The sequence below is a fragment of the Pristiophorus japonicus genome, chromosome 8 (assembly GCF_044704955.1).
Source record: "Pristiophorus japonicus isolate sPriJap1 chromosome 8, sPriJap1.hap1, whole genome shotgun sequence".
NCBI classification, from domain to species: Eukaryota; Metazoa; Chordata; class Chondrichthyes; family Pristiophoridae; genus Pristiophorus; species Pristiophorus japonicus.
In genome coordinates this window covers 205,606,115-205,630,105 of record NC_091984.1, presented here as the reverse complement: position 1 = coordinate 205,630,105, position 23,991 = coordinate 205,606,115, and the positions used below count along the sequence as shown (strand labels likewise).

Sequence of the window (23,991 nt, the reverse complement as noted above, 5' to 3'; positions counted from 1 at the left end):
ATATTCTTAATTTGTCGTATGAAGAAATAGAACAGCATTGCACTTGTTGAGATTATCACTGCACTACACTATTGCTAATCATAATATTCTATGTATTAATTGATGCTAATTCATTTATAGATTTTCTACAGTATAACACTGCAAATCAAATGGGTAATATTACATTTTTTTTAAAATCCCAGACACACAAATGTTTGAAGCACAGTTCCCCAGTGCACTGAAATGAATTTGAGCTTCAAGATTTCTCTCCAGTTTAATTCTGGTGAATGTCCATTTTCTTCATAATTAACATAATTGTGCAGACAAAATCATAGGAACATGCGGCATTGAAATATGCGATTTCTGAGAATGCAATTTTGTTAATGGTAGTTCCAGAAAACATGCATTATCCCATTTTCCTTTAGAAGACAAATTTCAATCCCGTTAAAAAAATTCAATCAGAAGTGTCCACATTTGTTTCATGGGCTTCTTAAGTATGCACCAAGATCCTACATATAACTGTGCCTCATATGAGTTACACACTCCAATGAGGGGAGACAAGGGGGGAATATTATGAATAAAACATGTAATTTTCAGATGAAAACGTGGATACACAAACACAGTAAGTCAGTACAGTGGAGTAGTGCACAGCACCACTTTTTCTGCAGTGAGGTCCCAACATCAACCACACAGACCTGGGGAAGGTTCCAGGTCCTTCTCCAAAAGGCAGATATTTCTGTGTGTATATATAGGTGGAGGTGCAGGTTATCTTTATGCAAATGAGGGAAATAAGAACATAAGAAATAGGAGCAAGAGTAGGCTATTTGGCCTCTTGTGCCTGCTCCACCATTCAATATCATGGCTGATCTTGGCTTCAATTCCACTTTCCTGCCCGCTCCCCACAACCCTCGACTTCCCTATCGTTCAAAAATCTGTCTATACCTTAAATATATTCAACAGCTCTCTAGAGTAGAGAATTCCAAAGATTTATGACCCTCAGAAGAAATTTCTCCTCATCTCGGTTTTAAATATGCGACCCCTTATTCTGAAACTATGCCCCCAGGTCTAGATTCCCCCATGAGGGCGATATGCTGTCTCTGCTCTTTTTCCCATCATTCATGTTTGAATGTTGGCAAGGGTTGTCTGTTTGGCCCATGTGTCCAGCATTCAAAACTGGTAGGTGACGACAAAAAAGCTCTCTGCAATTAGGCTGCTCAAACACTCCAGGGAGCTTGCACAGGCTCGAAGAAGGTGGTCCCAATTCCTTTGCCAGAAACCCAAAGGTTACAACAGGCTTGAGGGCTCTCACGTCAGGACTGCGTCCTTTTTCCCTGACTGAGGCCAGGAATCTGCTTCAACAGAATAACGACCCCAAGGTCAGGAAGTCGGTTGGGGTTGGGAGACATCTCAGTAGTGGGTGGAAGTTCTGTCCCTCCTTCGGGAAGCATCCCAATTAAAGGGTTGGGGGGGGTTGGAAGCCGGGGCCACAGTGTCAAAGTATTTTTGAGCAGATTATTTACTCCTTTGGCTAGAGAAACACAAAATAGGAACAAGGAAATAGAAGTTTGGAGACAAACAGAAAGACCAAAAAACAACAGGCCTGAATTCGCATTCCCCACGGGCATGTGCGAGATGCGCCACATCCGAAACTAAAGGGCCTCCGCAGGCGGAATTGGGCTGTTTGCCCAACTCCTGCCCAGCAAATATGCTTCAAATTCTTACGACTGATAAAATTCTTACGACGCCGTTAGGCCTGCTTTTATCAGCACAAGACTTTTAAAGTACAGAAAAATACATTTAAAATCCTGTGAAATAAGGTACGTTTATTTTTAGACCCACTAAAATATGCAAATCTATTTTTCAAAAAATTACCTTTTGGTTTTAAATAATTAATTAAATTCCATTTTTATTCATTTGAAATATGTGAATTAAAAAAAGTTATTTTCAGTGTTTCTGTGTTTTATGGGGGTATTCCCATTCATACTTATGGTGGTTCCGTACAAACGGAACTCACATAACTATGAATGGGGATCCCCCTACTCTAACAAGTTGGGCCAGCCCACGTGATCCCAGTGATGCATACAAAACCCATACGCTCCTGGGATACATGGACCTCTACACAGGTCTGCGTGTAGAGGCCCAAGTCCACAAGCCTCCAAATCTCCGGGACCACCAGGTACTTTCGTAGTAATGTTTGCGGTCGGAGGCATCCGCCTACGGGAATTCCGGGCCAACAATGTTAAACATCCAACGTGGGTGTTCAGCTTCCTTTGGTATCCACTCATACAGAAAATACCCTTGTTCAAACGAAAGTTGAACCAAACCTTTTGGGAAATTTTAATTGTCTAACCACCACAAGCTTAGATCTAGTTGTTTGCAAACCTTCACTACCAGTGGGAGCTCTTTTATAGCACTAGGTCCTAGTTTTGAAATTGCCCTTGTACAATAGTTATTTATAACTATTCAAATTCTTGCTGAAATTGTATCTGTTCTCTGCACAATTGCTCTACATAATGACACTTTTGTATCTTGTTGGGTTGAGAAAATGTATGTTGGTGTAAGACAATGTTGCCCTTCAGATTTTATTGAAAATTCAAATACTGTCAAAGGATAACTGTTTTAAACATAAATTATTAGTGGCAGTTATACTGTTCATGAAGCAAACAAGCTGTATAATCAAAGACTTGCATAACTCTGAAATCTGAATATAGCTTTGCACCAATTTTGGGATTTAAGCAGATTTATTTATAAATCTCTCCTCTTCGGTATTCAGATAAAGTTATGCAAGTCTTTGATTATACAGCTTGTTTGCTTCATGAACAGTATAACTGCCACTAATAATTTATATTTAAAACAGTTATCCTTTGACAGTATTTGAATTTTCAATAATTATCTGAAAATCTGCATCAAGGCATGAAATGGGTTGTACAACTCGACAATCATGTGCCATGTTACTATTCACCGGTCAAAAGTAATGGGACTTGAGCACATAATATAAACTCCAGTGCAGTACTGAGGGAGTGCTGCATTTTGGACGCATCATCTTTTGGATGAGAGGTTGAACTGAGGCCTAGTTTGCCTGTTCAGGTGGATGTAAAAGATCCAATGGTACTATTTGAAGAGCAGAGAAATTCTCCTCGTGTCCTGGCCATTCTTCATCACTCAACCAACATCATCAAAAAAAATTAACTGGTCATTTATCTCATCTACTTTTAATTAAAAAGGCTTTCCCGCCCTTGAGCCAGAGTAAAATTATGAAATTAAAAAGAGGACAACAGGAATGGAAAAGGAGAAAATGTGGATGATAGGGGGAGCAGAATGTGCGTTTCGTTTTTATACAAATTGTGCTCAAAGTGTTCCTTTTATTCCTACAAGGTTAATATTACAGTAATACAGCTGTACTCAAATGGTAATGTTCATTCCTGCATCACCATGTACTCATAATTTACAGAAGATCCCAGCCCAGGGATGGCAACTTCTCCAAGCCACCTGGCAATCTAAGGAACATAGGAACAGGAGTAGGCCATTCAGTCCCTCAAGCCAATCAATTTGATCATGGCTGATCTGTACCTTAACTCCATTTACCTGCCGTAGTTCCATATCCCTAGAGACCCTTACCTAACAAAAATCTATCGATCACATTCTTGAAAGTTCCAATTGTCCCAGCATCCACAGCCTTTTGGGAGAGAGCATTCCAGATTTTTACCACCCTTTGTGTGAAGCAGTGCTTCCCGATTTCCCTCCTAAATGGCCTAGCTCTCGTTTTATGATTATGTTCCCTCGTTCTTGATTCCCACCAGAGGAAATCATTTCTCGGCATCTACCCTATCGAATCCTTTTAACATTTTACACACCTTGATCAATCTTCTATACTCGGAGGAACACAAGGCCTGTTTATGCAACCTGTATTCATAATGTAACCCTCTTCAGCCACAGTATTGTTCTCAAGGGCTGAAAATCCTTGCTGAACAAAAGTAAATGAGATAAATCACCAGTTAATCTTTTTTGATCGTTAACAAAAGGATGCATTTATTTGTACTAACTGAAAGGCAGCCGTTTCTGATTGGCCATCCATTTTCACATGATCTATTGCTAATTGGTCCCCTTGGAGGATAAGCCACACCCTAAAGTTCCTGTGGAATGTGTAACTGGAACCACCCAACCAAGTTCTGATTGACTTTTCAATTTGTAATTCGATCCATTTTGACTTCAGAAGCCAGAGGACAGATCTCCCCAAACGCCACCAAAGTCCCTTACACCAGCACAAGTGCTGCCTCCCTCAGCCAAGTTGCAGCCGAAGTTTCTTACCCAAGTGCAAGTGCATCCCTCCTTCAGCTGAAGACCCTTACCCAAGCACAAGTGCATGACCTTACCCCCCCTCCCCCGCCATAGATGGGGCATTGTATGCGGATTGTTAACAGGTTTACTGAGTATGAAGTGAATAGTGACAGCATCGTGACTTCTGGATTTCATGCACCCCAACAATGTCCCTTGTAGCACACGCACCGAGCTTGCACGCACCAGGGGGTTCGTAGCACGTGGGGGGTAGTGTTGGACAGGCTAATGGGACTCAAGCTAGGCAAGTCCCCTGGTCCTGATGAAATGCATCCCAGGGTATTAAAAGAGATGGCGGAAGTTATAGCAGATGCATTCGTTATAATCTACCAAAATTCTCTGGAATCTGAGGAGGTACCAGCGGATTGGAGAGCAGCTAATGTAACGCCTCTGTTTAAAAAAGGGGGCAGACAAAAGGCAGGTAACTATAGGCCGGTTAGTTTAACATCTGTAGTGGGGAAAATGCTTGAAACTATCATTAAGGAAGAAATAGCGGGACATCTAGATAGGAATAGTGCAATCAAGCAGACGCAACATAGATTCATGAAGGGGAAATCATGTTTAATTAATTTACTGGAATTCTTTGAGGATATAACGAGCATGGTGGATAGAGGTGTACCGATGGATGTGGTATATTTAGATTTCCAAAAGGCATTCGATAAGGTGCCACACAAAAGGTTACTGCAGAAGATAGAGGTCCGCAGAGTCAGAGGAAATGTATTAACATGGATCGAGAATTGGCTGGCGAACAGAAAGCAGAGAGTCGGGATAAATGGGTCCTTTTCGGGTTGGAAATCGGTGGTTAGTGGTGAGCCACAGGGATCGGTGCTGGGACCACAACTGTTTACAATATACATAGATGACCTGGAAGAGAGGACAGAGTGTAGTGTAACTGTATAGGGTATTGGTGAGGCCGCACCTGGAGTACTGCGTGCAGTTTTGGTCACCTTACTTAAGGAAGGATATACTGGCTTTGGACGGGGTACAGAGACGATTCACTAGGCTGATTCCGGAGATGAGGGGGTTACCTTATGTTGATAGATTGAGTAGACTGGGTCTTTACTTGTTTACTCAGAAGGATGAGGGGTGATCTTATAGAAACATTTAAAATAATGATAGGGATAGACAAGATAGAGGCAGAGAGGTTGTTTCCACTGGTCGGGGAGACTAGAACTAGGGGGCACAGCCTCAAAATACAGGGGAGCCAATTTAAAACTGAGTTGAGAAGGAATTTCTTCTCTCAGAGGGTTGTGAATCTGTGGAATTCTCTGCCCAAGGAAGCAGCTGAGGCTAGCTCATTGAATGTATTCAAGTCACAGATAGATAGATTTTTAACCAATAAGGGAATTAAGGGTTATGGGGAGCGGGCGGGTAAGTGGAGCTGAGTCCACGGCCAGATCAGCCATGATCTTGTTGAATGGCGGAGCAGGCTCGAGGGGCTAGATGGCCTACTCCTGTTCCTAATTCTTATGTTCTTATCTGTCTTCCCCGAGTTCCCTCTCTCCCCTCCGATACCCCGTCCAGGCTCTCTCTCCCTCCTCCCCCCCCGCCAGGCTCGCTCTCCCCGCTCGGGGCTTGCGGTGCTGCGGGTGGCTCGGGGCCCGGTCGGAGGCTCGGCGCTGTGGGTGGCTCAGAGGATGCGTTCGGCAACATGGTGTTTCGGCTCAGACGTCCGGGGGGGGACACACACGCATGTGCAGAAAAGGATTAGTGGGAATTGCGCTGGGGGGAGGGGGGGATTTGGTGATATGTCCTAACTCTCGCTTCTGCGCATGTTAAGGGAATCTTAGTACAAATAGTTAATCCGTTAACAAAACGGTTTAACACAGGAATTGTTTGGAATGCTAAAATGTATTATTTTTAAGGAACTTAAATTTAAATAAAACTTACAAATACTTTGAGAAAGAACGAACACAAACTGCATTTATCATTTAACATGGTGGTTGACAACCAGTGGAAGTGCAGTGACTTGGAAAATTTACCTGCAGCTGACATTCTGCCTGAAGTTTGAAATATTGTGAGTGAAGTACTTCAATTTGTAGATTTAACTTCCTCTATAGTCTTTTTTTAGCACTCTGGTTAATGATGTGTTAAAACATCACAAACAGGAATGTGTTATTTATAGCCCATAAAAGAAGTTATTCCTCCAATAGAACAAATGAGGCTATTAGAACTATCAAACATCAAGCCTGGCTCAGTTACTTCAGATCCTGTTAAAAACTAATTTATTTATGAATATAACTTTCTTACCACATTGGGCCGTTTGACCAGGTTCTCAAGTTTCGTGTGACTGAATTCCAGGCTTATGACATTGTAGAGCTTCTCTCTTTCGACCTCTGGTGTTTCGTAGTATTTCACCCATTGTGACATACTCATCTCAATCCCCTTCTGTGTATTCACATCCATGACATCCACAATACGACGACTCCCTGAATCACACACAAAGTAAACAATTCTATTAATTTCAATTTACAGTTTAATTTTTGTATACCCTCATATGTTGATTATTGTCCTCATGAAACGATACATGCAATCACTATTCAGCAACACAAACAGTAGAAGATGCTATTTTTGAAAAGCACACTGCTGATGTCAAAATGTTCATACCCCTTTATTCACTTCCATCATACTGATCGATTTTTAACCAGGCACAATAAACTGAGGTAAAAACACAATACTGGCTTTTATAAGAAAGGAAATCAAGTATTTTAATGCTTTAGAACAGAATTCTCTTGCCATCGCCCCCTTACTACCTTACTCTCCTCCTCTTCAGAGGTCGTTGACCCTACTGCTCTACAGTTCAAAAGCATCAGTCACCTTCAGGTACCTTGCCCCAAGTGGCCATTTACACTATTCAACCAAGGTGGGGGCATCAGAGCCAAACCCAATTTTGTACTGTATTCACCCAGTATCCAGAAAGAGGCTATTGAACAGCAATCAGAGGTAGAAGCCCTGGCTGATTTCCCCCTCCCGAATCCCTGCCACTACCCTGGTTGAAATCAGCACAGCAGGAGATCAAACCTGGGACATTCCTGCATGGTGCAGCTGCTCAATGACCCATCAAGCGAATTAGCTGCTGAATCAGTGCCAAGAAAGTAGAGTCTGGCCTTCCTTCCAAACTCATACAAATTGCTGGCATTTCCTATAAACTAAGTTAATACACTACAGAAAGAGCAATGTGCCTTTGGGTATCTCACACCTTCAGTTTGCACTATTATACCTTTGTGTGACCTGTAAATGAAAGGAGAGGGTATCTTACAACACGTACAAAACAGATTTATTTAAAAATAAGACTACAACACAAAACACTTGTATAAAATAGTGAACATTTGCACCAATGTAACGGTTTGTTTTTCCTTTGCACTTAATGAGCACAGCAGTACACTTTTTTTATTAGTTTATGGATCAGCGATCTAAGTGTCTTTACTCATTTACTCTATTAAATGTGCATACATATCAGTAAGTAGGTAACTTAATGATCCGTGCAGTTATTTGCTGATCTAAACAATGTCTTTTCTCTAATTAGGTACAATTTCACCTTTTATGACATTTAGTGTCTGACAATTTGATTTCTGAGGATGCAATGATAGTAACATTGAGTACCTTTTAGTGAGGTCTGAAATGACTTGCCATTCAGTCACATTTTCTGTGTTGCTATTTGTAATAATGATCAATAGAGCAATAACATGGGATGGAATGAAATGATAAAAATCAATATTCTGTGAATGTTGAAAATTAGTCATCTGGAGTCACCAGTGGGGAAAACATTAGTTTGAAAATGCCAAATCTTCGCAAAAGCAGATAGCCGTAGGGAGGCAGAATGGAGATAACTACCACATCTAATAATATTAAACATCAAAGATTAGCCAATTTGGATGAATAAGGAATTCCAGTTGCAATTATTGTTCTCGAAACTTCAATTATCCATTTGAGGAATCAGTTTTATTAATAAGGCCTTGATTAAAATCACAGTATCATTCATTTAACTTCATCCTTACAGAACTGCAACTGTGACCTTGACTTTTCAAGAAAGAAAAGCTATGCCCAAGGTCCATGCATTCCACCTAATTAAGCAGCTTCAAGTTTTTCTATACAATTATCAAGTGCCACATAATTGTAGCCATGACTGCAAATTATGGCTAATAGATTGGGGAGGCGGAGGTGGGGGGGGGTGGAACAATAAATCTGCAAATAAAAGTAAAAGGGAAAAAATGATGGAAACACTCAGCATCTGTGGAGTGAATAGATAAGTTAACGTTTCTGGTGTGGATCCTTTTGTCAGAATATTGACTGACATGCTGCGTATTTCCAGCATTTTCTGCTTTGATTTGCAACACTGCAACTGTTTTACTTACAACTGTGAACAACAGTCCAATTATGAAACAAATATTTGTTACACTTCAGAAAAGGCTCTTGGAAAATCAACTCATGTGGTGGTATGCCTATCAGACAGAGACAGAGAGATTGGCAGGAAGACGCATGGAAGGGAGTGAGTGATATATACACAGACAAAGTAGACAGCTCGAGAGATAGAGAGAAGCAGTCAAGCATGTGTGCATAGAGCACTTTCCAAAAGAGGAAAAACGTTGTAATCCACAAATTCAGGTTGTGGGAAATCATGTGTCACGAGAGAAAACAGCATTTTGTCCAGGAAACAATTTTCCCGTACAGCTGCACTGGGACTAAACATTTGCTATTTACAACACGGAGAAGATTTTTTTTGCTTATTTTGTGTGGCCACAGTCGTATCTTTTGGAATTAATTTGATTTCTAGGTAGAGATTAGAAGAGTAATTACAGCCATTGTACTTAAAGGAAAGTGTTTTTTTTTTAAATCATACAGGAAAGGATTACTGCAACTTGAAGAACAGGTAGACTTGTTCATTTGTGGTGGTCAGTAAGGGGAAATGCAGTAATTCACCGACAAGTTGTGAACTATACAAAGCTGAAGCACCAATTTAATGACAGCATTCTGTTTATGTTAATTCAGTTACCAGTTCCCGTTGTGCTCGAGAACTCAGCAAATGCAGTTCCCTTACGCGATCAGGGCTCAATTTTAAAACTTCTTTGTTTTTTTAAATGGATGCTGATCACGGTGACATTTACTCTTAAGCTCAGGCATGACTGCAGGTGACAACGAAAAAAGGAAATATTGCAGTTTTAAAGGTGGCCACAAGAGGTCAATGAACAACTGGGAATTCTGTTCTCTTTCAGAAGTCAGCTTTGTGGGAACAGCTGTAAAAAGCTCAGCCCAGCACGATACTACATCCACAATGAAAGCTTATTGCCACCAAATGTTCTTGATTGGAGTCAAATTATTCAGAATATTAGCATTATAGAATATGCTTTTAACTAAGCTATTCCTTTTCAATTTCCCTTCTAATTGTCAAACATTATTTTCTCTTCTCAAATAACTAAGAAATAAGAGGTGACACACGTATGTCCCAATTCCAGTGTATTCTGGCACACACTGTACTAAATTTGAATTGTAAAGTGAGGATGTATTCAATTGTGTGATGTTGGTATAATCCTGTACTGTACTGTTTGGTTGATTTACTGTGATGCCACTCTGCTGGCTTAACTGAATGGAAAATTCCACATTTTTATATTGCTGAAGAAAAGACTTGGCGAACTCACCCTCACCTGGAATGCCCAGAAGTTGCTCAACTCGTTGTGAAATACTGAGCCATAGAAGTATACAGCACAGAAAGGGGTAATTCAGCCTATCAAGTCTGTGCCAGCTGTTTGCTAGAGCAAGCCAGAAATATTTCCACTGTTCTGTTCTGTCTGCATAGCCTTTTATCTTCCTATGCTTCAAATATTTATCCAATTTACCCTTAAAAGGTACAGTGGTCTCTGCCTCAATTACAATTTGTTTCAAAGCATCCCATGCTCCAACAACACTCAGTAAATTTCCTCACAATATGATGTTAACAGCAACACCATATACTTATATAGTGCCTGTTAACAGAAAAACATGTCAAAGCACATAATTGACTCCAGCATAGAATTATTTTCTTTCTTTCTATTTTCAGTACTTTTGAAACGCAAGAGTGAGGGACACTGGTAGCAAGTCACCCTTCCTACCGTTCTGGGCATAGGAGGTGGGTGACTAAGAGGGACTAACAAATGTGTGCATCCTCATAGGACTGGACTTAATCTAAAGCTGCTTTTATAGGAGCATAAGAAATAGGAGCATAGAAACATAGAAAATAGGTGCAGGATTAGGCTATTCAGCCGTTTGAGCCTGCACCGCCATTCAATAAGATCATGGCTGATCATTCCTTCAGTACCCCTTTCCTGCTTTCTCTCCATACCCCTTGATCCCCTTAACCGTAAGGGCCATATCTAATTCCCTCTTGAATATATCCAATGAACTGGCATCAACAACTCTCTGTGGCAGGGAATTCCACAGGTTAACAACTCAGTGAAGAAGTTTCTCCTCATCTCAGTCCTAAATGGCCTACCCCTTATCCTAATAATGCCTGTTTCACATAAATAAAAACAGAAAGGAGTGATATGTGAATTATTTGCTGCAACCTAAACTTCACAAACTGCTCTGCACCCAACTCCCCACATAATTTGGAGCATCCCCTTGTATAATAATTCGACATGAAAAATTACCGTCTTAAAATACACGTCTTAATACTGTACCAGTAATGGTTTATTATGAATTGTGAAATAAACCTCAATTTTCTCATGACTGTAACCTTCATGGGTCTTTAGTGACATGAAATAATAAAAGGCCACTCCATTCAACAGGCCCAGCAACAGATTATATATAAATTGTGGTGTCCTGTACTCCCACAACTTGTAAGAGTTTTAAGCCACAGAATCATCAATGTTACTTTCCCCTGGACCTTCCCTAATGCATCTTTTGAAGTAGGATGCTCAAAATTGTGGGCTTACTATGATGTGGATTCATCTTCTCCTAGTACACTGAATGATTTGATTTTTTACCATTTTTGTCGGAGTAGGCCATTTGGCCCCTCGAGCCTGCTCTGCCATTCAATAAGATCATGGCTGATCTGATCATGGACTCAGCTCCACTTCCCTGCCCACTCCCCATTACCCTTTATTCCCCCATCGCTCAAAAATCTATCTCCTCCATTAAATATATTCAATGACCCAGCCTCCACAGCTCTCTGGGACAGAGAATTCCATAGATTTACAACCCTCAGAGGAGAAATTCCTCCTCATCTCAGTTTTAAATGGTCGGCCCCTTATTCTGAGACTATGTGCCGTAGTTTTAGTTTCCCCTATGAGTGGAAATATCCTCTCTGCATCCACCTTGTCGAGCCCTCTCATTATCTTATATGTTTCGATAAGATCACCTCATATTCTTCTGAACTCGTGTGGAAAGGCCCAATCTACTCAACCTATCTTCATAAGCCAACCCCCTCGTCTCCAGAATCAACCTAGTGAACCTTCTCTGAACAGCCTCCAATGCAAGTATATCCTTCCTTAAATACGGAGACCAAAACTGTACGCAGTATTCCAGGTGTGGCCTCACTTCTCTGCTTTTATACTCTATCCCCTTGCAATAAAGGCCAACATTCCATTTGCCTTCCTGATCACTTGCTGTACCTGCATACTAACTTTTTATGTTTCATGCACAAGGACCCCCAGGTCCCTCTGCACTGCCGCACGTTGCAATTTTTCTCCATTTAAATAATAATTTTTATTTTTTCTGCCAAAGTGGACAACCTCACATTTTCACACATAAAACTCCATCTGCCCATATTTTGCCCACTCACTTAGCCTGTCGATATCCTTTTCAGATTTTATGTGTCCCCCTCACAATTTGCCTTCCCACCCATCTTTGTATCATCAGCAAACTTGGCTACATGACATTCAGTCCTTTCATCCAAGTCATTAATATAGATTGTAAATAGTCGAGGCTGAACTCCAGGAAAAGAGTGTTTGAAGACCAGGCCCTCAAAACTGCCACCAAGCTCAATGTCTACAGGGCTGTAGTAATACTTGCCCTCCTGTATGGCTCAGAGACATGGACCATATACAGCAGACACCTCAAGTTGCTGAAGAAATATCACCAACGATGTCTCTGCAAGATCCTACAAATCCCCTGGGGGGACAGACGCTTCCTCGTCCAGGCTAACATCCGCAGCATTGAAGCACTGACAACACTCGATCAGCTCCACTGGGCAGGCCACATAGTTCGCATGCCAGACACGAGATTCCCAAAAGCAAGTGCTCTACTTGGAGCTCCTTCACGGCAAACAAGCCAAATGTGGACAGCGGAAACGCTACAAGGACACCCTCAAAACCTCCCTGATAAAGTGCGACATCCCCACTGACACCTGAGAGTCCCTGGCCCAAGACCGCCCTAAGTGGAGGAAGTGCATCCGAGAGGGCGTTGAGCATCTCGAGTCTCAACGGCGAGAGCATGCAGAAATCAGGCACTGGCAGCGGAAAGAGCATGCGGCAAACCAGTCCAACCCACCCTTCCCTCAATGGCTATCTGTCCCACCTGTGACAGAGTCTGTGGCTCTCGTATTGGACTGTTCAGCCACCAAAGAACTCACTTCAGGAGTGGAAGCAAGTCTTCCTCGATTCCGAGGGACTGTCTATGATGATGATAGATTGTAAATAGTTGAGGCCCCAGCACCGATCCCTGCGGCACACCACTAGTTACTGTTTGCCAACCGGAAAATTACCCATTTATCCCGACTCTCTGTTTTCTGTTTGTTAGCCAATCCACGATCCATGCTAATAAATTACCCCCAATCCCGTGAACTTTCCAAATGTCCCACTACTGCTTCCTGAATAATGGACTCCAGCATTTTCCTCAACAACAGATGTTGGGCTAACTGGTCTATAGTTTCCTGCTTTTTGTCTGCCTCATTTTTTAAATAGGGGCGTTACATTTGCGGTTTTCCAATCCGCTGGGACCGCCCCAGAATCCAGGGAATTTTGGTACATTATAACCAATGCACCCACTATCTCTGCAGCCACTTCTTTTAAGACCCTAGGATGTAAGCCATTAAGTCCAGGGGACTTCTCTGCCTTTAGTCCCATTATTTTACCAAGTACTACTTCATTAGTTATAGTGATTGTATTAAAAGTTCCTCCCTCCTTATAGCCCCTTAATTATCCACTATTGGGATGTTTTTAGTGTCTTCTACCATGAAGGCCGATACAAAATATTTGTTCAACGTCTCTGCCATTTCCCTGTTCTCCATTATTAATTCCCCAGTCTCATCCTCAAGGGGACCAACATTTACTTTAGCCACTCTTTTCCTACTATCTGTTTTTATATGTCATGCGAGTTTACTTTCATAATCTATCTTCCCTCTCTATCATTTTTTTTAGTCGTTCTTTGCTGGCTTTTAAAAGTTTCCCAATCCTTTGATCTCCCACCAGTCTTGGCCACATTGTATGCCCTTGTTTTCACTTTGACACCATCCCATATTTCCTTAGTTAGCCACCGATGGTTATCCCTTCTCTTACATTCTTTCTTTCTCATTGGGATATATTTTTATTGAGAATTATGAAATATCTCCTTAAACGTCTGCCAATGCTCAACAACTGTCCCCATACTTTAATCTATTTTCCCAGTACACTTTAGCCAACTCGTCCCTCATACCTTTGTCGTCTCCTTTATTTAAGCTTAGGACACTGGTTTGAGAACCAAATTTCTCACCCTCCAACTGAATTTGAAATTCAACCATGTTATGGTCACTCATTCCTAGAGGATCCTTTACTCAGAGATCATTTATTAATCCAGTCTCATTACACAGCACCAGATCTAAGTTCTGTTCAAGGAAACTATCCCAGATACATTCTATGAATTCCTCAAGGCGACTCTGACCAATTTGCTTTGTCCAATCAATATGAAGGTTAAAATCGCACATGATTATTGCCGTTCCTTTTTTACAAGCCACCATTATTTCTTGATTTATACTCCGTCCAACAGTGTAGCTACTGGGGGGCCGATAGACTACGCCCACCAGCGACTTTTCCCCCTTATTATTCTTTATCTCCCCCAAACTGATTCAACATCTTGATCTTCTGAGCCAATATAATTTCTGACTAACGCACTGATCGCATCCTTTATTAACAGTGCTACCCCCACCTCCTTTTCCTTTCTGTCTGTCCTTCCGAATTGTCAAATACCCCTGAATATTTAGTTCCCAGTCCAGGTCACCTTGCAACCACATCTCTGTAATGGCTATCAGATCGTATCTATTTGTGTCGTCAACTCATCTATTTTATTACGACTGCTATAATCATTCAGATAAAGAGCTTTTAAATTTGTTATTGTACTATTTTTTCTTGTTTTGACCCCACTTTTTGATTCACCTTTATGTTTATACATTCTGTCCCTCCTGGCATGCTCGAGTTTTCATTTCCCCCAGTGCTACCCTGCTCTATTGCCTTCTCCTTATTCTTTGACTTTTTAAATTTCCGTTCACCTGAATCCTCCCCCCCATTAATTAGTTTAAAGCCCTCTCTACAGCCCTAGTTATTTGATTCGCCAGGACCCTAGTCCCAGCACGGTCTAAGTGGAGCCTGTCCTAACGGAACAGCTCCCTCTTACCCCAGTACTGGTGCCAGTGTCCCACGAACCAAAATCCATTTCTCCCACACCAGTCTTTGAGCCACGTGTTTAACTTTCTGATCTTATTTACCCTCGGCAAATTTACTCGTGGCTCAGGTAGTAATCCAGAGATTACTACCTTTGTGGTTCTGCTTTTTAATTTGGTCCCTAGCTGCTCATAATTCCTCAGCAGAACCTCTTTCTTTGTCCTATCTAGGTCCACGTGGACCACGACAACTGGATCTTCCCCCTCCCATTCCAAGTTCCTCTCCAGCCCAGAGATATCCTTAACCCTGACAACACAGCCTTCGGGACTCAAGCATTCAGCTGCAGAGAACCTTATCCATCTCCCTAATGATACCGTCCCCTACCACTACAATGTTTCTTTTTACTCCCCCCTTGTACCATGGTGCTGTGGTCAGTTTGCTCATCCTCCCTGCAGTTCCTGCTCTCGTCCACACAGGGAGTAAGAGCCTTGAACCTGTTGGACAAGAGCAAGATCAGTCCCCAGCGGAGGTCCCACACCGCTGGCAGTAACCCCACGCCATCGGCAGTGGTGCCAGCTCCTCACTCTAGCCGATATTAAACCAGCTCAGAGGCAGTGAGGCAAAAAAAACATTTCCAGTTTTACCAGTGTAAGAATTCTCTTTTTACCACGCCTAAAAACAGGACACAGATAAACAGGCTGCATACGGAATAAATTGCAAGTAACAAATCTTTATAAATAATTGCATTAGCATGAGATATTATTGCTTCAGTGAAACTTAGACACAGATTATGGCGCTTGTGAATAATGGAGGACCTCTTACTTTTATTTCAACGCCTATTTTGGAAGAAATGCAGCTGTTTAAAATATCTTGAGATGGAAGCAAGTTTGTAATAGTTCAGGAGCTCTGGCGGCAAGCCAATAAACACCCCACACAGATTGTTAGCCAGGAGTCAATGATAAAGGGGCCTTTGGTAAAAAGATAGGATTGCAGATAATTACCCATGGATTAGGTAGTTTGGGACTAAACATAATTTTAACTGATGAACTTATATTTTATTTTCTTAAAAAATGAAATGTTTCCCTCAGCCCCCACCACTCCCCTGAAGGTGTTGACTCCTAGGATATGATTCCACTCGTGCTGGCTGTCGTCCAGCACCTTGGCCAAGAGACCATTATTCATGTGTGAATCCGGAGAGCGAATGTCAGCATATTATTTGACCGCAGAATGCATTACATGCAAGCACAATCCTGTCTTGAATTATGCTCCACATACATTTCCAGCGAATTGTGATGAGGAGTGCAAACCTCTGTCCGAGCCTCCCTTCCCTAACCCTGGAGTGCAAGAGCCAATTGTAGTATCCCTGGACCAAAGACCACGATCAAACTTAATTTCACTCCTTTGAGCTACCTGTGTATTCACTCTAGGTAAGGTGAAGAGAAAGCTATCACCACCTTCCACCATGCCAGTCCCTAGCAAGCTGGTGGAGAAGGGAGAAGACTAAGCTACAATGAAATCCTGATTGACTTTCTCTTCCTCCAGCTCGGCACCTTAGCTATGCTTGAAGCTGTGCTCAGGAACCTCAACTGGGATTATCAATGCAAGATCGAGCCTGAACATCAATAGAAAGGCAGACCCAACCCAAGTTTTGATCCGTGGTGTACGACACCGAGCTGCCAAAACACTCCGAATTATTTGTTTTAATATCCAATACAAGAATGAATATATCCCATAAAAATAAACTCTTTCTTGAACTGTGCAGTATCTTGATATGACACTGTTTGATTCGTCTAGATTTGTTGTGCTTACATTTTTTTTTAAAACAAACCTGTTAAAACAATCAAACTTACACAATTTGAACAGTGACATTTTTCAAGATACTTTACGACAAACTTTTCTGGATTATAGACAATTCTAGTGTTGAGTGAGTAGGTTCCAAAAGCTTTCACAGTTTATATTTTAAACAACTTTTGAAGATTACACACAATAATTCTTCTTACTCCTTTCTCATGGTTGTTCTTGAAAGTACTTTAATTGTTACATCTTTACTCTACAGCAGAAAGTCTTCTGCCTTCTTCCTTCCTATTGTTTGCCTTCTCTTCTGTATGTTTAAAACTTGCTCTGTACACCTCGCACACAGGTGCCTTTAGTGATTCACTTTATTGTTTACCTCTTTTAAAGCTTACAAAATATGCCACAGATATGTTGTGGACTGGGATCTGGTGCAGTTGATCCAGAGCCACTGGTACATCAGACAGCCTCTACAACACACGGCCAGCAGCCTGAAAGGGAATCGGAGCTCAGTGTGTGAGGAGATTCTGCCCTCGAATTCTGCCCCCTTGAGCATCCCGAATTATAATCGCTCAACCATTGGTGGCCATGCCTTCTGTTGCCAAGGCCCTAAAGCTCTGGAATTCCCTGCTTCTTCGGCTCTCTACCGCTCCTTCCTCCTTTAAAACGCTCCTTAAAACCAACCTCTTCGACCAAGCTTTTGGTCATCTGCCCTAATTTCTCCTTACGTGGCTCAGTGGCAATTTTGGTGTATTACAATTACGTTTGTGAAGCGCCTGGAGATGTTTTACTACGTTAAAGGTGCTATATAAATACAAGTTGTTGTTGTGATGAAGAAATATGGAAGCTGGGATCTGAAGGTTGCAGCGTAGACAGGGCTTTGGGACAACCATTGTTCCTTCAGTCCAGTTTGTTCCAGGATAGCCCAGTCATGAATAACAGCAGCTGACGATGACAAACAATGATCCTGTTGGAATGAGCAGGTGGGATCTGGGTGGAGAGATAATCACCAAAACTGGGCTGATGCTTTTGTTAGAAGCCAACTACTACACAGATTCTGTGTCACTTAAAATCCCACTTGAACAAATCCATTGTGGGCCACAGCAGCAACTTTCACCATGACTCCTATTGACCTGCATGGCACGAGGAAATCATTCAATTTGACCTGGAGGGCTGTAATTGGTTCCCGTTAAATATGTGACCCACATTAAATGGACATTTTCCACACACCAACCAGAAAAAGATGATACAAAAATACGTCACTGAAACAAATGTAAAGAAAAGTGGAACAAGTTTAAAACTTCAGATTACATGAACTTTTAACAAATACTTCTGTAGTACAAGCAAGATGCTTGCAGCATGACGAATGTAAAGATTACATTAATCATCTCCCCTATTTCTGTATAATCAAGAAATTGAAGTGTAGAAATTTAGAACATGAACCCGTTCAAATCTTGGACAAATGCATGGAAATACATATGTTAAAGACACTCCAAAGGTAATTCACAATACTTGACAAATGTGAAATTCAAATATAAAACTTCATCACAGCTAGAATATATGATCAGCTGTTGCACGAAAAGTTAGCTGCTCAGAGCTAATCAGGAAACCTAGCCTGTAGGAGTTGTTTAAGCTTTTAATAGTGTGGATGTAACACGAAACAGCTGATATCATCACGATTCTCGGGGTTACATTTTTCTCGGTTTGCTGTTAGCAAAAAAGTAGAAATAAGTATAAAACAGGGAACCATTCTTTATACCGACACTGAATGGAACAAAATACAGCTCCAGCTCAGAAAACATTTTCCATGATATTTGATATCTTGAGACACTTTCCAGTCTATCTAGTTCTGTCTCTGGAGAGAGAGAGAGAGAGAGAGAGAGATAATGCATGTGAGGAATGCTTCATTTGCCTTGGAAACTCCAAATGCAGTTACTTCCAAAACAAATCTTCAAAAGAATTCTTGGTTGGTCCAGAGGGCAGGGAGAGGAAGTGGAAGCGTGCGAGAGAAATTCTAACATGAGTTTATTCTCAACAGATCTTTGCGTAAATTGAAAGGAATATTTGTTGCTCTTGTTCTGTATTCATGAAAAGTCACGGTTCCACAGGCATTGGAGGTCCTCCTGCACCATAAGCAAATTGGCACACTTCACACATGAGCAAGAGCCTGGATAGTATCAGTAGAATGTTAATCTGTAGAACCTAGCACAGCTGAGGCCTATCCTGTCTTCATGCAACATTCATTTACAAGGTTCGCCTGTACAGCAACCAAGATGTAAAGTCTGGCTAATTTTCCCCTGGTCTAAGGAATATATGAGAACTTACATGTCCAGCATCTTGAATTTAGCCAAACACCCCACGATGCCTCACAATTGGGCAGGGAGGGGGGGGGGGGGGGGGAAGGAGGGGGTCACAGCCAGCTCACTGGGAGTAAGAGGAAGGCAAGGAGAGATAGTTTTGAAGATGTAGATTTTAAAGACGATTTTCAAGCTGAGAAGTGATGTAGCAACACAGAGGAGTTTAGGAAGGGAGTTTCAAAACTTGGGGAAGAGATGGCAGAAGCCTCTGCCACAGATCATAGACAGGAGGGAAGGAATAGACAGTAGTCTAGAACTGGAAGGGTAAAGGCAGACACTGGGCTGGAGAAAGTTTCAGTGGTACGGAGGATCAATGCTACACAGGGATTTGAAGTTGAGGAATTTGACATTGATGCACCGATGGATAGGGAGTCAGTGAAGGTTAGGAAGAATAGGCAGGATTAGTGACCAGAACAGGATGCAGGCAGCAAATTTTGGATGAGCTGGAGTTTATGTAGAGTGGAGCTTGAAAGGATAATGAGGAATGCAATGGAAATGTCTGGAAGTGAAAATGTCATGCATGCGGGGTTTGGTGACTGTGAGTGCAATAGGAACAGACTTGGTGATGGACTGAATGCGAGGTCTGAAGCTTGAAGTCAAACAGGACAATGAGCTGCGCAAGATGAGCATCAACATATTTCCCGGGAGGGGATGGAGAATGGGGTGCAGAGCTTCAAGCTGTGTAGGATAGCTTCAGGTCTTGCAAATGTTGGGCTGCAAGAAGTTACTAAGAGAATGTACATATGCCATAATACTTCCAAATACAAAATTTTTACTATTCTTTCCACAAAACATAATTATTGAACACATTTTACATTTTGGATCACTTCATTAAACTCACGGTCACCACACGTTAAAAAAATCCAAGCACAGGCATCTTCTACCCTGCAAGATTTAGTTCGGACTTGGAATTTTAGGTCCTTTTTTGAAACACCTGTGAACGTTTTGACGTGGAAGCAAGTCATCCTCGATTCGAGGGACTACCTATGATGATGATAAACTCAATTTGATTTGTGCATCTTGTAGCTAATTGATAGCTTACAGAACAAAAATACTCCATTTCAAGTCCCACCAGATGCATCCGGTTTACGATCATACTAAACTAGCATTTTGAAGTACAGGGGGCGGGAAAAGAGAGGAATAAATGGGACCTGGCACTCACTCAGGAAAACTTTCCACAGCCAAGTCTTGTTCCTGATAATAACTAGATCAAAGCAGTTGTGCAGGGCTGCACGACCTTGACTTTCAGCCAGGGTGTAAGTGCGGAAACTTATCTGAAAGGTCAATAAAATGCCATTTCAGATGACAGTACTGCAGACTATATTATTCAACATTGGTTGTGCAAATAGATTTCATAGTTGTAAATACAGCAACAAATAATCAACTTCTCAGGCTCCAAACCCCAGAACATTTGTACGGGTATTGCAATATCTCAGCACACCTGATACATCGGCCTCGAATTATGCCGTGTAAAGATTAACATAGAACTAACAGGTTAATGCCTGCATTAAAATGGAAGACAAAGGAACTACATCCAAACTAGGTAAATGTTTCTATGGTAACCTTCCCACGGCTAAATTTCAAGGACATACAGTGGAACTATTCCAGACAAAATGTGCGTCAGCTAAATTCAGTAGTAAAATAACCAAATTAAGATATATCTGATATGTTGTACCACACATTGGAGTCCACCATAGATTCTGTGCATGAGTTTCTGATCTCAGTAACTGCCCTGAGGCACTAATGTAGAAATCCATCAGTGCGATTCTCTCAATTGTACTTCCATCATGCCACTAGCCCCAACGTGCTGGAGGCCCAAGAGGGATGTAGACCTGCGTTTTGCATTACCTTCAGCAGCAGCCCTCAGTACCCAGATAATTTGGGACCACCGCACGGGAGGCACAGAATATACATATTTTAGACTGTAATATACCATTCAGCTGTGAACTACTACATCGTGTAACTGATGATATATCGACAAAGCAAAACTGTCATTCGTGATTAATGTAACATTAGCAGAGGCCTTGAAAGAGATTTAACTCTCTCCCACCTCCTGCTCCCAAATCTACTTCGTGGGGAATTGTGAGAGTGGTGGAAAATGTAATTCGTTTAAAAAATAGTGCAGGAGGAAAGAGGGTTAAAAAAAATTGGTAATGGGGGTGAGAGAAGAGTGCAGCGAATTAAAATGGTGATCCAGTGATGCAACGACAAGTGCACTGAGCCTTGGACCCAAACACTTGGTTAACAGAAGTGAGGAAAAATTGGCCTGCACTTCTGTAATCCTGCTGGCTGACCACAAAGCAACTGGTGAACCCTTACATTGTCTCAGCAGGAACTACACAGTAGTAAAATAAGCTGAAAATGTAGTTTAAAAAAAAAAGTTACACACTTAACAAAAGGCATAGATCAATCCTGACCATTTGAAAAATAAAACTAATTCGATGCACTCCTCCTGTAAACATTGTGCAACTTAAAGTGTACATCCACATATATATACTATGAAGCCATTGTAAAAAAAAGTACAATGTTTACAGGAGGAGTGCACCGATACATCCAGGTTTCTTGGCATGTCTGTGCCTGTACTGGGAACAATATAGGTCAGGGGGTTAAACCTTTTACTGGGTACAATGTAGGTCAGGGGGTTAATTAGTTGCTAGCGATTAGTTAGGTGGGTGCAGGGAAAGCTATGCTTAAATATGAAAGATTAGGTTGGTGAGGCAAGTGTCCTCCATGGATACGGGTTGGGTTGCTGTGTTGGGGGGGGGGGCGCGCAGGTTGTGCTGAAGACGTGCAGGAGAGTGATCTTGATCTTCTGGTCAAAGTCGCTCCAGGTGATGTCTATCTCGGTGTGTGTCTCTGGGAACAGCCCGTAGAGCACAGAGTCCTGTGTTACGGAGCTGCTTGGGATGAACCTCGACAGCAACCACTGCATCTCTTTCCAAACCTGCCTTGCGAAGGCGCAATCCTGAAGGAGATGGGTGACAGTCTCATCCGCCCCGCAGCCAATTCGGGAGCACCATGCCGTGTTGCTGAGACGTCGGCTGTGCATGAAGGCTCTGACGGGTAAGGCCCTCCTCACCGCCAACCAAGCTACGTCTTGGTGCTTGTGTGAAAGCTCTGGCGATGAGACGTTCTGCCAAACGAGTTCGACAGCCCGCTCAGGGAACCACCCGACAGGGTCCACCCTCTCCTTCTTTCGTCAGGCGTCCAGGACGTTACGTGCTGACCACTGTTTTATGGCCTTGTGGTCAAAGGGGTTTTTTGTGAAAAACTTTTCCACGAAGGACAGGTGGGCAGGCGTGGTCCAACTGGTGGGGCCGTTTCGCGGCAGCATGGCCAGACCCATCCTTCGCAACACCGGGGACAGGTAGAACCTCAGCATGTAGTGACACTTGGTGTTTGCGTACTGAGGGTCTGTGCACAGCTTGATGCAGCCGCACACAAAGGTGGCCATCAGGATGAGGGCCACGTTCGGAACATCCTTTCCACCACTGTCCAGAGATTTGTACATCATGCCTGTGCGGACACGTTCCATTTTGGACCTCCAGACAAAGTGGAAGACGGCCCAGGTGACTGCCACGGCACAGGAGCGAGGGATGAGCCAGACCTGTGCCATGTGCAGCAACCCCGAGAGCACCTCACTCCTGATGACCAGGTTCTTTTCTGCCATGGAGAGGAAGCGCAGCTTCCACCATCCCAGTTTTTCCTTCACTTTGGCGATACGCTCTTCCCAGTTTTTGGCGCATGCCCCGTCCGCTCCGAACCATATTCCCAACACCTTCAGGTAATCTGGCTTCACGGTGAAGGGAATAAAGGATCGGTCGGCCCAGTTGCCGAAGAACATGGCCTCGCTTTTGCTGCGATTGACCGTCGCTCCCGAGGCCAGTTCAAACTGGTCGCAGATTGTGACCGACTGCGGATTCGAACAAAAGATGGCCACGTCGTCCACGTATAGGGAGGTCTTGACCTGAGCGCCTCCGCTGCCTGGGATCGTCACCCCTCTAAGGCCCGTATCCTTCCTGATGGACTCCGCAAAGGGCTCGATACAACACACAAACAAGACAGACGAGAGAGGACAGCCTTGCCTGACTCCAGATCTGATCGGAAAGCTTTCAGTTTCCCACCCGTTGATTAGAACTGCACCACTGATGTCGCTGTAGAGCAGTTGGATCCAATTACGGATACCCTCCCCAAACCCCATTTTGGAGAGTACGTCCATCAGGTACGTTTGCGATATCCTGTCAAAGGCCTTCTCCTGGTCTAAGCTGATTAAGCAGGTGTCCACCCCCCTGTCCCGCATGTAGGCGATCGTATCCCTGAGTAGCGCCAGGCTATCAGAGATCTTCCTGCCGGGGACAGCGCAAGTCTGGTCCGGGTGGATCACCAGCTCAAGAGCAGACTTGACCCTGTTGGCGATGACCTTTGACAGGGTCTTGTAGTCCATGTTGAGCAGCGAACTGGGCCGCCAGTTTTTGATTTCCTCCCTCTCCCCCTTCTGCTTGTAGATGAGGGTGATGATGCCTTTCCTCATTGATCCTGACATACTGCCAGCCAGAAGCATACCCTTGTACACTTGCAGCAGATCTGGGCCCATCCAGTCCCACAGAGCCGAATACAACTCGACCGGCAAGCCGTCGCTTCCGGGGGTTTTACTCGTCGCAATGGACCGGACGGCCTTTGTCATCTCGTCCAGAGTTAACGGGTGGTCCAGACTCTCCCGCTCCGTGATAGACGACAGGAACGACTGGGAGGCCGCGCGGTCTGTGGGCTTACAGCCCGACATAGAAGGATTTGCTGATCCTCAGCATGTCAGGCTGCGAAAACGTCACAGAACCGTCTTCTTCCTTTAGGCTGGTGATCACAGAGCTCCCCGTGTACCTTTTGGAAGAAGAAGCGCGAACACGTCTCATCCTGCTCAACGGAGCGGACTCTGGAGCGGAAAATAATTTTGGAGGACTCTGAGGCAAAGTGCGAGGCTTGCT

At 42.9% G+C, this 23,991-nt stretch overlaps 1 protein-coding gene across 8 annotated transcripts in view; it reads right to left on the bottom strand.

The window, feature by feature from the left end:
• Nucleotides 1-23,991, bottom strand: part of kdm2bb (lysine (K)-specific demethylase 2Bb) — a 251,822-nt gene that overhangs the window by 150,942 nt on the left and 76,889 nt on the right. For all 8 annotated transcript variants that reach the window (XM_070887826.1, XM_070887821.1, XM_070887820.1 and 5 more), the window contains one exon: nucleotides 6,565-6,743. In XM_070887826.1, coding sequence (XP_070743927.1) covers nucleotides 6,565-6,743 — 179 coding nt within the window. The remainder of the gene's footprint in view (nucleotides 1-6,564; nucleotides 6,744-23,991) is intronic.